At 38.5% G+C, this 16,006-nt stretch overlaps 1 protein-coding gene across 4 annotated transcripts in view; it reads left to right on the forward strand.

Moving 5' to 3' along the window:
- The window catches only part of NRP1 (neuropilin 1), a 113,433-nt gene that overhangs the window by 73,648 nt on the left and 23,779 nt on the right, over window positions 1-16,006 (forward strand). For all 4 annotated transcript variants that reach the window (XM_083866729.1, XM_083866727.1, XM_083866730.1 and 1 more), the window contains exons 7-10: window positions 5,925-6,080; window positions 8,767-8,911; window positions 10,329-10,660; window positions 15,192-15,336. In XM_083866729.1, the coding sequence (XP_083722855.1) occupies window positions 5,925-6,080; window positions 8,767-8,911; window positions 10,329-10,660; window positions 15,192-15,336 (778 nt within the window). The remainder of the gene's footprint in view (window positions 1-5,924; window positions 6,081-8,766; window positions 8,912-10,328; window positions 10,661-15,191; window positions 15,337-16,006) is intronic.

Genomic DNA, 16,006 nt, shown 5'->3' on the forward strand with positions numbered 1-16,006 from the left:
TCTCATGTTTACCAGTGATACTTTGTCGCCATTATCCTAAATTTTCTCTTAAAGAAACTGGCTGATCTGCTTCTGAGAAAAGTTACTGTACTCAGTCCTATGACCCCAGCATCAGTAGCTCAACTTGATACGATCTTTTGACTCTATTCTTTGTTTTCAGTTGGGGGAATCTTTACACTTAACGTTTTTTCTTCAGTAGAAAGGGATTTGAGCAGAAGGTGAAGATTGTGAGAAATATATATTTCAACTGCAGAAGAAAGGTTCATTTCCCTTTTGCTGCCAAGAATTCCTATGTCTTTGGCTCAAATGTTTGCTCATCTCTTCTTCCATGCTTCCCTATTTTTGCCAAGTCACATAAGCATAAGTTTAGTAAAACATGCTGACTGGGGACAGTTGTTAGGCACAGACTACAAGTTGAGCATGTGATTAGCTGCTTTCCCTTTTGGGGCTTTCAGGATGTTGCTGTCAAGGTCAATGAGAAAGACTTCAGTGACTCAGGAGAGATCTTAATAATGGCAATATTTTCTCCCTACTTTATGGAGCTACCACAGGTATCACTGAGAGTTTTACACCAAGATTTGAGGTAGTTTACAGGCTTAACTATTTTCACTTAAATCTAAGATTAATATTTACGACCTGTCATTAATCAAGTAGTTGTGCTCTTGTAATGACTACTCATTTCAAGAATGAAGACTTTTGGTAGTAATTTTCCAAGTAAATTAATTAGACTATTTTCAGAATTTCTACTGGAGCCTGTCCCAGTAGCATTTTTAGTTAGCATTGCAATCTAAGAAATTAAGGAATTAAGTCATAGTTTTAGATACCTCATGAGAAAGCATGATTGGCCAAATCAACAGCAGTGTTAACAAAATAGATCAACTCCTGCCTAATTAAATGTTTGACAGAACAGTGAAGCTTCACAACAGTTAATCTGACTCCGAGCACTGTATGCTATCTAGGGAAATGACACGGTTCTCTAAAAATATTTGCTTTGGAATGTTGTGTCAAGTGATGGATTGTACAGCTTTTCAAGCCACAAGAGATGCCCACAACAAAAAGCTTCCTGTTGTTAATCAAACTCCACCACTCAGTGCTTTATTTTCTCAGGCTGTTGAACAGACCTACAGTAGGAGTGTTAAAAGCTGGCAGAACTGCTCCCTTACTACAGCTCCCTCAATGACTGTATTTTATTTAACAAGGCAGATTTTCATTCTGAAGATAAGGTCTTCCATACTGCAGCCTAGTTATGTATGACGGCAGGAAGCAGCAATATTAATTTCAAGCCGTGTCCTTCTTTATCCAGCAGTTTGCTCAGATTTGCTGTGTGATGCATTGTGCAGAGCTAAATGTTATTTTTTTCTTTCTCCTTAACTGGTCTCAAATAAAATGCATATGCCACCCCTTGCATATCTTTGTCTTAAAAATGTGTCACCCACCTGCATTTTTTGGAGACAGTAATACAGCAATAAGAATATTTCTCCTGGATGCTAGGAGATATTGCAGAATAAATAGAGAGGAAGTAATTCATATGTGGAAACAGCTAGTGCCTTGCAATATGCTTCTGTAGGAAATAAATTGATTTTAGAAACAGGAACAAGTGAGGCTTTTTTTTTTTTTAAAAAAAAAAAGAACACATTAACATTTCTCTCCTGGCAAAAAATATACACACTCGAGATGCTCCTCATTTTTTGTAAGTTAAGGGTCTGTTCCTATAGGCGAGTCTGCTCCCAGACTTGCACTTTCAAATAAAGATCTTCACATTGCAGTACAGTCAACTATCAAAGGCTGTGTTTTTGGATAAGGCCCTTAGGCATCATTTTCCAAGAGAGATATGCTTCTTAATCTGAATGAAAGTAAAAATTTGAACAAAAAAAGAACTTGAAACATGCTGCCGTTAGTCAAAACTGAAACTCTGGTCATGGAAATAAAATGTGAAGATTTCAGGTTTGGAGACAGCTGCCTATCTCAGATCACAGCCATAAGGCTTGCAATAACTTACAAAATCGCTCGCATTTTCTAAAATAAATACCAGATGTTTGTTTATCATATGTGCAGAACGTTAAATGTCAAATAATTGCAGGGAAATGCATTTGATGTTCATCTTCAAAAGTACCGTATTTCAACACCACATCTCTTCACAGTCACTCTAACATGAAACACAAGTTCCTGAAACGAAAAGGACCAAGAAGGCCAAAACAAAAAGCTAGTTATTAAAGACTTATATTACAATCATAGCTAGAGTAGCCTGCATCTGAGAAAAATGTGTTACCTCTGGTCATGTTAACACTTGGAGACTCCTTTGGAGAGGACATACTGTGTTGACTGGAACTTATGCAGAGAGGTGGACTCTATAGTCATAAGCCTTCAAGATGCAAAAGAATTCCTATGTGGTGACGCAGCTGTTCCAGAACTATTACCCTCTGCACTGATCCCTCTGGGAAAACTAGAGAAGAGCTGTGTCTTATCACAGCTACACTTCGGTACCTTCAGGTTCCAGTTGTTACCAGCAACTGGTATGGTTGAACTTCAATTCTGAACAGTCCCAGTGACGTTTAGAATCTGTGTTTTATGGACAACCTTTTGCATTTTATAGAAAGCAAAGTTTAAAAAAAAAAATTGGAACAAAAACAAAATGCATCACAAAGAGATTAATTAGGGGGAGCTTAACAGCCCATTAAAATGTGTTGTGTAGTTTCCAAGGTAGTCTTCTACATAATTCATTTCTATCACCTTACTTAGAGAAGATTGCTACATTTAGAGCTTAATTTGCAAACATACTTAGGCACCACAGAGGGGTGCACGGTATTGCAATTCTGTTTGCATGCACCTGGAGAGGAGCAGTTCCCCTCCGGACGCCACTGCAAAGAGATATCAAAGGGAAGTAAATGCCTTGAACTCTACCTCTCTCCTGGACCTTTTCCTTGACACAGACTTAGTACTAAAAATTCCAAGAGACCGTTCTGCTTCTCTGTTATTTAATCTCACCTTTCTTGTTTGCATTGCTTCTTTCTCACAAAATACCCATGGAGAAATGTTATTCTTCTTTCCTCTATCAGTTTGTGAGCAAACAGCCCCTGGCATGCAGCAGGTCTAGGGTCACAGCTTGCTTTTGCAAGGGGTTTAAAGCTGTGCTGAACACTCGAGCTGTCAGACTCCAGGCACTCCAGGAGAGGACTACTGTTGACATAGTTCCAGTTTTCAAGAGCACATAAAGACTTGCTGACCTGGAGAGAGAGCAGATCTATGTGAAGAGATGTGCTCCCTGACAAAGGGCTCTCCTTCCTCCAGTAATGTCTTTCTCAGTTACCTGATTCAGAGGTGCTAATGAGGTGGCCTTTCCCTCCTTACTTGTAGGCAAGAAATCGGAAGTCCTCTCAGAGTCTCCCACTCCCCCAGTGAGAGAGTTCTGCCAGGTTTTAGGCATTAAAGTACATGTCTATACCTGTTGTGAGTTTGGGACTTAATCCTGGACAGTAAGATGGATGCTGTAGGATATTCAGTGCCCTGGAGTTAAGAAGGTGTATTGAATCCCAGAATTTGGGACCAAGCAAAATTTGGGGGCCTGAAGTTTTCTGACAGGACAAGCCTGAGGCCTGAATGGTCAGTGATTGATAGCAATCACTGACTTGATAGGCATCAAATAATCAAATCTCCTAAGCCACCAATATTAAATTTTAACTTGGCTTCAAATACCTAGAACTCTTGTAGTAGGCCATTGCTTGACTTTATTCACAATGAAGTACTTACTGTATATTAAAAAGCCTCTACTAGAATAATTTCAAATCAGTTGGAATGGTACAGGCTTGGGACCCTAATCATTTCAAAACTGAAGAGCTGTTTCAAATTGTAAGAGAAGCAGATCATTTAAATAACTTAGCTCTGCGCTCCCTCAGACTTCCAGATTTTCAAGTGCACTTCAGCCTGGAAGTGAATGTGGTATTGGACATAACTCAGTGCAGCACACTTTACAATCAGCGGAGTACAGCTTGGAGAGCATTTGAAGTTAAGCTGAGATTGCTCAGAGAAATGATGCCCAGATTCCCCCATTAACTTTCAGATTGCAACAATCTAACATCTGAGACTCTCCAGTTACTTTAAATCACTTGATTGTTTTTGTGAGGTGGTGCTGGGATTTTTTTTTTTTAAGACTGATTTTTTTTTTATCACAAAACCAAAATGTTGCAGTATTTCACCCCTAAAGACAAGGGCTAAAATGTTACATATAGACTTTATGAGCCTTACAAACTGGGGCAGGGGGTTTGCCCTGAAAGACAGCTCTATCTGTCCCACACAAGGCTGCTATTCTTGTGTTGGAGGACTCCAAAAATGCCTTGCATATGACATGGGCACTGAGAGGGCAGACACTGTGTCCTTCCTTCAGCCTTTTGAGAGAGAATGCAGAGCATGTTGATTTAACTGCTCCAGTGCCTTTGGATATATGACATACATCCAGGAAAAAGGACGCCTGTGGGACACAGGACATACATTCTGCAGCCTACATACTTTGGAAATAGTGAAAAAGCCTAGGACCTTCATGGGACCATTCACTTGAGAAGGGTTAATTCAACCTATTATTATCCTACTAAACTCTGGACAACTGAAGTTAGGGGAATAAAATACACTGAAGAATATTTTGTGAATAGTGTCATTTTATACTGAAATTAAATTAGGAAACAAAGAGAAAGTTCTAGCTGTTGAGAAAGAAAGTGAAAATTTTGATTTTAATTGGTTTGTTGTTATGGCTAAAAAAAAAGGGTGTAAGGAAATGGCAGAATTTTCAAAACTGTGGTCACCAACCTGAGTATGATAAAAGTTTTATGCATTTCAGCTATTTGGCAGCTGGACTTGTGCACTGGGATAAAGGGTTTCTTTTGCCAGCAGAACTGAGTAGCCAGCTACTTGAGTAGCTGTATTCCTGCACCCCACATCATTCTTCCAAATATGTTCATACTTTTTTGATGCCACATGAAGACCTAGATAAGGAAAAGACCTGGATGAAAAATAAATAATGGGGTTAAGCAAGGTTAACCTAAATCACGTGTCCATTTGTAATGGACAATGTACTTCCATGAGAGAAGGAGAAAGAGAGAGAAAAGTGAAAAAGAGAGATGACCTCTAATGCACATTCATATATGTTTCTCCAGCGAGTTCAAAATTACATTGTTTTCTTATGATAGAAGTTCATGGCATTTGACAGTTGAAACAGAATTTCTACACTTGTGCTAATGCTTCTTTCTGTTTTCCTCAAATACATCATACAGTACTGACAAATAGTTTGTCTTTTTCCTGACAAAATCACAAAGTGATTTGTAATTACCTTGTGACTAATACATTCTTCTATTTGCAAGTGATGATCTTCTGGGTCTTAGCAGAATTCTTGTTATCATTCCCTAAGTGCACAACTTTGACATTATCCTAGTAAATTCCATCCCATTTCTACTGCTGCAGTCCTCAGGGTCACTCAGTTCTCACTGCATGAATCTCCTCGGTGCTGGCAACACCTTGCAGCTTAGTGTCCTTAGGGAATTTCATTAGCATCTATGCAAGTGCTTAATGAAAGTATTAAGTAAGATTGTTCATCAGACTGGTCCTTGAAGAATTCCTGTAGTAACTCCTCTGCAGTCTGGTGATTCCCACTTGCCCTGATGGTGTCTCTGGTTCATCCCTCACAGAAGAAAGAGAATTCTCTGGTGTGTGAATAACATTCCTGGCTAATCAGGCAAATTTTCCCATCTTCTGTGATGACTCTGTTTACAAAAGAGGAGATAATGTCTGTGTTATTGTCAACAATACTTTACAGTTCACTTTATATAAAATACTTATTATTTTTGTAAAATAGGGTTAGGTAGAGAAGGCGCCACTGCTGCAATGTTGTTATGCTCTGAACTGGACGTCCTTACATTCCAAATTATTCTCTACCACAGGTAGACCTGGGCCTTCTTCGCTTTGTTTCTGGAATTGGGACCCAAGGAGCCATCTCAAAAGAAACAAAGAAAGAATATTATCTGAAAACATATCGTGTAGATGTCAGCTCCAATGGAGAGGACTGGATTACACTGAAGGAGGCAAACAAGCCTGTCGTAAGTATTTCTTTTCCTTTTTTAATCTCTCTTCAGCTCAGAAATAGTCTGTTGAACTGTTTAGTTGCTGTCATCTGCTTAAAAAAGAGGAATAAAGTTTAGTCAGGTTGATCAGCACTAACTATTTCCCAAATCCAAAAGTCAGCTTAAGTCTCAGTAGTAATGGGCCACAGAAATTGCCTATGCAAAACCTAGAGCAGCTGAAAATAGTGTAAGGTGATGCCGTATCTATTGAGCGCACCATAATTTGAGTTATTTTGTGTCTTTTTCCTGGACTGTTCTGTTGTTCCCCTGTTTCTCAGAAATTTTCTATGTGACCTTGAGAAAAACATTATGCAGAAGTTTTCAAAAAATGTCTCTGTCCGTTTTCTGTGGTGAAGCTCTGGATATGCAATGTGTCAGTGCCCCAGCTCCCTGTGCAAGGCTGGAAAGTGATTAGTGGTTTGTTAGACTTCCAAGTATCTCAGTGATGGGGGTCATGCAGACAGATGATTAGGCACTTCTTTCCATCCTTATAGATTTTTATCACCTTTCCATTTATCAGCAGATTTGCTCTCTGTGACCTCCCAGTGAAACAGCTTTAGACACTCATAAGAAAAATTGTCATTATCCGCTACCGTGAGCATAAAGCTCATTACTGAGAAGTCAGTTCTGCTCCAGCTCTCACATGAATAGCCCCAGTGAGGCTGTGCCTCCCTTCCCACCTCGCTCAGGATGTGCCTGAGAGCAGCATCCCCAGAGGCTGCCAGGGACTGATGCAATTGGAAAAGTTTTGTGGTACCTCCCTTCAAAACAGCTTTTTTGTGACCCTTCTGTAAAGGCATAGAAGAGCTGTGCAATATCAAACTCTATCAGTGTAACCCTATCTAGCTCTAAATATTTGGTTACTGGTTTGTCCCTGACTCATCTGTAAGTGCTGTGCCAAGTCCACTACATTTATCTAATCAACATGGTAGCAGTGTTTAACAAATGCATCTTGCTTTTTGGAAGCACTTTGGAAAACAATAAAAAATGAATACTTAAACCTTCTCTCTGACAGGAATTATCCTGGTTTTACTGGAAGTTCTGAAAGTCAAATGACACAATGTGGGCACTGTACAGTGATGTATATAAAGATACAATAATTGACTTGCCCAAAGTCACAAGAGGGGCCAGCACAGTGGCTGGTATGAGACACAGGGTTTCTTGGCTCTGGATTCTGTAATCTGAACAAATGCTTCTTTCAAAATCAGACCATGCCTGATTTTCATTACCAGCTTCAATTTGTAAACTCTCCAAGAGTGTATTTTACATGAGTTTCTTTTGCACATGCTGTCTGTAATTAGTGAGAACATTTCCTAAACCTGTGTCACTTGTACAAAGGGTTCATCAAAAAATCAGTTTTCTAAAATGGCATTATTTTGTTATTGATCAAGACAAGAAAAACATATGAACCAGTCTCCCTCCCAGATATTTTAATTCAAATTAAAAGTTTGCAGCTGCAGGTCTCAAGGCAGTCATACACCAGTTTTGAACTAACTACATATAAGAATCTGTGTACTTTTGAGAAAAGACTCCTGTTCCATTCCTGTCAGATGCAAACTTTGAGAAAACTACAGCAGGTCTTCACAGGAAAAGAAAAACATTGCTGGAAAGAAATGCGGTTCCATTAAAAATCTCTTACTAGATATGAAACTCTTATCCTAAATTATTTGAGATGTAACTGAGCCTTATGATTTGACAGCTATGTGCTGTTGGCCTCCACTCCAAATTAATGCAGCTAGTGTAAGGAACAAACAGGAAAGTAGGACAGTGTGTGTAAGAAATGGGAGAATCTCCCATAAAAGGAGAAGGGTCTGCATCCATGGAAAACAACAGGAAATTGGTCCCCTCTATGTGAGGAAGAAGCAGGAAGCTGAATCACCTTCTTTGGATTGGAACACTGCAAGGTTTTGGCTGGGCTAGGAAAGAGTGTGCCTGCAGGATCCTCAACATGAAAGCACAGCACAATCATGTACTTCTGGTGGAAGTTTCATTGTTCATCTAATTTGACTGCCAGCCTTGGGGATGCAGGGAAGATCTTGGAGCCTGCTATGCAGATTTTAAATAGACTTCAATCTCAATATGCAAAGAGAAAGAAATCCTGAGAACTTGTTGAAAAGGATTTGGAAACAGCAGGTTAACAAAGCAAGGTTTGCACAATAAACCTTAAAAAATCTTAAGCCCAAGGTTAGCAAAATAATATATGTTTTTATCATAACTCCATATTGGATTTTGACATGGTCTAATTGAAATCCAAATCTTTAAATTGAGCCTGAGATTCTGTAGCTTTCTGCATCATTCTAAGAGTGTACAAGAAATAAAACTGCTCTAGTGGGGCATTGGGGGATTCTTCCAGGACAGAGAAGTCGTTGGGTGACAAAGTCCAGTGTTTGTCATTCCTACATATTGATCTGGGCATTAGGAACAACTTTTATAGTATCATTGAACACCTTACATTTTCAGTTTTCCTCCCCAAGGAAAACAAACCTGTCTGCAAAAATTGCGTTAGGAGATTAATGAAATAGTTTCCCACGCAAGTCTTTTGTCTCAACCCCCACAACCAACCCTGGTTAGACCTCATATCATAACTATCTGTAAAACACAGAACTGTAAACACCATTCAAGAGAAAGCCTAACAAATATATACTTTTCTTTCCACATAAAGGTATTTCAAGGGAATAGCAATCCCACTGATGTTGTTTACAGACCTTTTCCCAAGCCGGTTTTAACACGGTTTGTGCGAATTAGACCTGTGTCTTGGGAGAATGGAGTTTCACTGAGATTTGAAGTGTATGGCTGCAAGATAACAGGTAGGTCTTGCGAAAGATTATAAAATCAGGGGAATTTATTGTGCCTATGCTGTGGGATTTATTTTTATGAGTAAAATTCATGATTTCCACCACAATCTGAATGTAGAAATGTTAGAAAAAATAAACAATAAAACACCACAGCCCAAACATCCTGTGTTATCTGAATATTTTTCTGACACTATATTTTAGTTTTAATTACTTTTATCGCAATCACTTTACAGCTTCATGCAAAATTCCTGAGATACACAGATATTTTGCAAATTCCCACCTTATTTTTCCCTTCTAACCCTCCAGTCCCTCTCTCTTATGTCTGCTATTCATAGGTAGTTCTCAGCAGGTTTCTCAAGGAACAAACATGCATGACTAAGTTAAAAAAGATTGCAAGGTACAAACACTTAGATCTGAAGCCTGTGCAAGTAATGGTGTTTGTAGTCAAGTTCCCAGTTGTGATCAGTGTTGTAATTCCTTTGCATCACACAGTTACCTGTCAAAAAGTTTTTAGAAATATCTTTTTTACTGTTTTAGGTTTTCTATAATTTCTACGCAGTGGAAGTGCCTTTATCTGTAAAGTAAAAGTAAAATTTACAGTTGAAAGAAAATATTAATGATTCATTCAACTTTAGAAAGCCAATTTTTCTAGCACATTTTTTAGCACTTAATACAGTTCAAAGCCACTAATTTTTCATAGTTATAGGGATTTTTTTCTCTTAAGGTATTTCTTTAGTCTTGAAAATGTTTCTTAGAACTGGTTTCCATACAGCAGGAAGATAAGATTACTGATTACTTTGTTAGAGAATTCCAAGTCATTCTACAAAATCTTTTCAGATTAGATGTAAGTAATCAGAACTACTGTTACATTCTGTATTAGAATTCTTCATTCCTTGTTAGCAGGTACTTCTAATTCATTTTTATCTTGGATCATTAAAGAAGCTTTTGTGTCACCTAAAAAAGTCTGAGAGATGAAAGAAATGCATTAAGAAAATCTCAAGTGTAACAATGAATTATATTTTAATGTATGAAGATTTCCATTTCCAATGTCACCGAAATTAGGTAGTCTGCAACCAGGTTTGGGCTGTTTTGGGAAGTTTTCTCTGAGGAAATATTTACAAATTCAGATGGCCCTGCACTCTTTGCCTTAGCAAGAAGAATAGAAAACAAGAATAGAATAAGATTTTCTGATCCTTTTGGTTCCCACCAAGCCAAAAATACTTGTGGTATTTTGGTACTTCCTGCTAAAACTAGGATGTGCAAGTTTGAGCAAATGAAAATTATCTACAAATCAAATAGATTATTTTGAATATAAGAAATAAATAAGTAATTAGTTATGACAGTTGAATTGACTGACATGTCCTGTTTCTGGTTTGGCGCTTCTTCAGAATAACTATTTAATTTATTTGGGTTTTTTCTTTCTCTGTAGATTATCCTTGTTCTGGGATGCTGGGTATGGTGTCTGGCCTTATTCCTGACTCCCAGATTACTGCATCTACTCAAGTGGATCGAAACTGGATCCCAGAAAACGCTCGCCTCATAACGAGCCGTTCAGGCTGGGCGCTGCCACCAACCACTCATCCATACACAAATGAATGGCTTCAAATAGACCTTGGTGAGGAAAAAATAGTGAGGGGCATAATTGTCCAAGGAGGCAAGCATCGAGAAAACAAAGTGTTCATGAAAAAATTCAAAATTGGCTACAGCAACAATGGATCGGATTGGAAAATGATCATGGATTCCAGCAAGAAAAAGATAAAGGTAAGGGTGAAAACGACACTAAGGAAAAGTTGAGTTAAAAAAAAAGTTGGCATTACACTTCTACACGTCTCTGTCTGACCTTAGAAAAGGCACACAGCTGGGGTGAAGCCAAGCAGGAGGACTCCAAGGGCATCAGCCCTGAAGGAATGTTGTGGGAGCTGTCCCATGCCTGAGGGTATGAGCTGGCCTTAGGTCATTTGCCTCTCTGGCAGCAAGTTTTCCTTATTCAACAGCTAGTTCAGGCTTGACTCCTGCCAACCTTGTTGCCTCTGTGGCCCACGATTTACTGCAAAATCCCATGCAATGGGATTTAAAAGTCTACTCTAAAAAGCCAGACTCTAAACCCGACTGAACAAATTTATTTGAGACAAATTTATTTGAATTACTTTAATTTTGCTTCTTTTCTGTCAGAGCTATAGAATGAGAATGGTGTTACTCAGCTCAATGGGGCACCTGTTGTATTTCTCAACTGCCTGTAGGTTGCTTTGATAGTTTCATAAGTTCTCTGTAATTATTTCATCCAAGTCCCTCCAAAAGAAAGTGATGAAGTTTTTGTCATGGTATCCCATCCCAAGTGAGAAGTGCTATTGTACTGTCACAAGGGAAGCATCTTGGAGGTTGCTTGGGAAGACCTTTCCAGAGGAGGGCCTAATTAATTGCTGGGTTAGATTCCAAGGAAAAGAAAATGATTGTGTCCCAGCAGAGTTTCTGGGAATGTATGTGTTTTGATTTGTTTTTGGCTGTATGTATTTCAGGACCTAAATTGCACTGGGGGTTTAACTTATTTACACCAAATCCCAGAGAAGTTTTCCATCCCATTTTGCTATCACTGCTCACAAAGCTCATTTTTGCCTCAAAAGGGACTACTCTTTCTTAGTCCTCCTACCCAGTTCCTTGAGGAAATGAGTAGGCTTGCAGCCCTGCTCACAAATTGGTGCTGTAGTACTGAGATGACCAGGGAATCATATACCAAAATGTGCCCTCAAAAGGCAAATCATTGTGGTGCTTGACAGATGGGAGTTGCTCCATATCTCATCTGTGTTAGTTTGAAAATTAGATGTAAAAGCTGTTTTGCTGTGTAGACTCATCCATTGGAGGAACCTGTGTTTCCTTAAAGGAAAAGCTGAGTGGGCCCATGGATGTAGCTTTTCCAGGCACATTTGGTAAATATTGGACTTCATTCTCTCCTGTTTTAATCTCGCTGAATATGTCTGCATTTTCTCACTTTTCATCATTTGTTTGGGGGAATAAAACTAAACGGATTCAGCCTTTGCAGTCATCTCCTTTCTCTTGTTACCATGAGTTTTGACTTCATCATAAAGTGTGAAGGGAGTGTAAATCAACAATGGGATCTTACCATTTTCTTTCTAAAATAGATGTTGTTTTGACATGTACTTCTACACTGTGGCTCAACGAGGGAAAAAAATAATGCCATATGCTTTCGAAGCAGCGTGCCGTCTGCTGCATGGCTTTCTGTTTTCTAATACAGGCACTTGCCATCATTGTCAGAAGTTAGCAGTTTGACTAGAAAACTAGTGTGTTAACTAATGCACTGAGCTCATCTTCGGCTTTCATCACCACTAGAAATTAACTTTTAAGATTAATGTATCGGAGAGGGCTGGAATTCAAATCTCTTGTGGCATAATTATAGCCCTTCCTAAAAATTCAATATGTTTAATAAACTTTATTCTAAAGCACAAATCTTCTTTAAAGAGAATAGGATAAATCCCATGATTTTAGAGCCTGAGGAATTTAAAATGTTAATACTGGAATGTAGTGTTTTTAACTGTAAGTAGAGCTGGATGGGACAGGATACTATAATGAGTCACAGCAGGAACGTGGATTAGAAACAGCCCTGCTATATGAAATGAAACACATAGTTTCATTTGGTTAAAGTCAGGACTTTCAATAAACAAACAACTGCATTTCAGAGAAGAAAGAGCAGTGACAGGCTAAACATAACTACAGAATGTGTCCAAAGGGTGAAACATCACTTTGTTTCCTAACATGATCTTGCCATTCATGCCTGCAGCTGCTTTCACAAGGACTACCATAACTCCTTCCTCTTTGGCTGACCCAATTTCAGCTATTTTTGAGTGTGCAAAATGTTTCCCCCTGTAATTTAGCTCAAGCACTCAAAGGAGTGAAAATAACAAACCATCAAATAACCATGCAGAACTCCATTTCAAGATCCAATTTGTATTTCTTGTCCATGGGCTTGCTTACTCAAGCTTACTCCATAAAGTCATCTTTCTCTTTCATACTTCTTTCCTCCTTCCACTTTTTGTGGGGATGGGATGAGTTGTTTTGCAGGAGTTTTTTGCTGTTGTTTTTGCAGTTCCTCTCATCATTTCTGGTACAAGAAACTTCAGAACATCCTGCCATTTGGAACATCCTTTTAAAATTTTTCAGCAATGTTTATTTTGATTTTAAAATATGTTAGGCAGATTTTTTCCACTCAGCATCTTAGCTCCTCTTTCTTTTAACTATCATTTATTATACCTTATCTTTGTATTGGAGTAAAGCAATTTGTGACACAGCTTGTATAAAGGACACTCACAAAGTGAAGTTTTGCTGTACACTCCTCTCTCCTCTCCCACAATGAGTATCAGTATGTGTTTTAAATGAACAGTCAAAATTGAATCACAGGCAGCTCTGCTCTACAAAGGACAATGATTCAATGTAATTCTAGATGCCTATTGAATCCTAATGTCTATGTGTCAGTACTCCATAGTGATGTCTTTTATAAATCAGTTTTCATTATTATATGTTGCTATTAAGACTACTATTAAAAAAGGGAGCAAGGATTCCTCAGATACATGTGTCTGTCTACATTTTACACTTAAAATGGCATTCATTCTTTTTCATATAGTAGGTAGCTTTTCTGATCATTTGCACTATATTGTTATTCAAATATAATAATATGTAATTCCATGTCAATTAGATCTGACAGGCCCTCTACACATGAATTTGTGACAACTGTCTTCCAAACACTGGCAGTACACTGGGTCAACCAGTGCCCCTTGAAGCCCCCTTGGAGGTGCAATTTCCCTAGGAAGTAGGAGAAGCAGCATTGATGTTGACACTATTTTTTCAGTTTAGTTGTTCACAGTCTCCCATCATGATTGGCTTTTACTACTGGCACTCTGTAGCCAGTGGCTGGAAGGATTGTGATCATTATGCAGAGGTGTACAGTAAAAAAAAAAAAAAAAAAAAAAAAAAAAAAAAAGGCTTTTAGAACTGCACTGAAAATACAAGAAGCAATTGGGTTTACCTACGCTGGTTTTCTGCCTTAGGAATTCAGCCAGCTTTCCCCATAGCCTCTGTTTTCTCTGCCCCAGATGAACAGGAGGAGTTCGTTGCAGGTTGGGTTTTGTTCTCATCCAAGCCAAATGAATATCTGGTGCTTTCTTCCTGAAGAGTGCTTCTGGTTTCACAGCTATATCTTAAAAGTATCTTACAGTAGCAATTCTAATCTTAAATTTGAACTGCAGTTCAAAGAGGTTTTTTAGCCTTGCGATTTCACTAATTCATGGAAAATGTGAAAATACTTTTACTTCATTGTTATATACATTTTCATATTTTGTACTTTAGAGACTTCTGTACATGATATTCTGAAGACATTTTTTGCTATAAAATTGGGTAAAAATAACTGCTTTTTGCCGATTTCGGGCTATAAAGCCTTCCTCCAGTGACTGTTTCTTTGTTCAGTTGATTCCTTCTAAGGACTGATCATCTACATGGAAGCACTTGAGGTGTTGCTATAAGTACAAATTATAATGTGTTCTATATGCAAAAGACTATTGAAAAGGAGAAACTGAAGGTATCAAACAAATGCCATTGAGAATTGTGTTATGTCTGAAGAACCCAAAGTGCAATTCAGAGAAGAGATTTTTTTTGTCAGAAATGTACATTTGCTGACCTGCCTTACCTGTTGGATTATACTGCAATTTTGTCAGGAATCAGCTTTCTTCTCTTTCTTCCAATTCTTCTTCAATAGCAGGCTCAGTGGAAGAACTCTTGCAGCTACTGCTCCTGAAGTTTAATTTATGCCTTTTGAAACAGCTACAACTTGTGAAGCTCTGTCACTGGGGGAAATCAGATAGAAATTTTCTCTTGAACAGTTGGATTATTATTGTAACCACTTAAAAGGTGACAGGATCTTCACCTCAGCCATTTTTTTTTCCCTGAGAAGTGTTGGAAATGTCACCCAGTTAAACCTCAGATCAGAGCGTCATTTAAAAACATGTCTCATTAAACACTCAGCTCTTGTTATGACCCTGATGGATTGGTTGCCACCGAGTTTATGAAAAATGAAATGCATTACTTTTCCGAGAAGCTTTAACAATGTATTTTCCATTCTCATTTAGGATAGGAATGCCTGACACTTATTAAACCGTTAGAATATGGCCCACTGCTCACCTAATTCAAAGGCTGGGGAATGAAGGAAAAAGAGATGAGTGTAGAAAATAGACTTCTCTTTTTTTTTTTTTTTTTTTTTTTAACAAGTAGCATTTGTCATGCTTTGCAGACTTTTGAAGGCAACACCAACTATGACACGCCTGAGCTGCGGACTTTTGAACCGGTATCGACACGATTCATACGCGTCTACCCTGAGAGAGCCACACACGGGGGACTGGGGCTGCGAATGGAGCTGCTGGGCTGTGAACTTGAAGGTAATTGCTCTGCCAGAAATAAATGCACTTTATTATTTTCATAAATACATTCTCTTCTTGGTCTGCTGCTGGAGACTGCTGTGTCTGCACAGGCAGCACATCGGACTCTTGCTTCCATGACTGCCATTAGTGCTGATTCTTGGCCTATTCAGTTCCTCTCTGCAACATTTGAATGTGCCCAAGGCACAATTATTATTCTTTTTCCCATTCCTTTGTTGAATCACAGTGATATTCTCCACATGGTTTTCCATTCCCTTAAGCAGCCTTATGATTATACTTTTGAGAATCATAGAGCTATTAGGAGAGAATAAAGACAGGAACTTAAATTTTATGTTACCATGATACAACCCTGGAGGAGATGTTTTCCGAGAATGCGGAGGGAGTTTTGCACTAAATATAGTAATTATGCCCCTCTATCCTTCAAAGGACCTGAAATTCACACCACAAACTATGGTGGGCAAAGATCACTTGACTGGACAGTGTCTGTGGTGTTACTTTTGGGGGGTAAAGGGGGCCTCTTTGTTCTTTACTAAGCTTTAATTTTGCAAGAGTATGTAGGAGATGAAAGACCAGGAAAAGCAAAGTTTAGACATTTGTCTTTGGACTGTGACATGAAGTCCGCTTTGATTTTTGTAATATAAACATAATTATTTGACTTCATAGATAACTA

This window comes from Zosterops lateralis (genome assembly GCF_965231275.1).
Source record: "Zosterops lateralis genome assembly, chromosome: 1".
NCBI classification, from domain to species: domain Eukaryota; kingdom Metazoa; phylum Chordata; class Aves; order Passeriformes; family Zosteropidae; genus Zosterops; species Zosterops lateralis.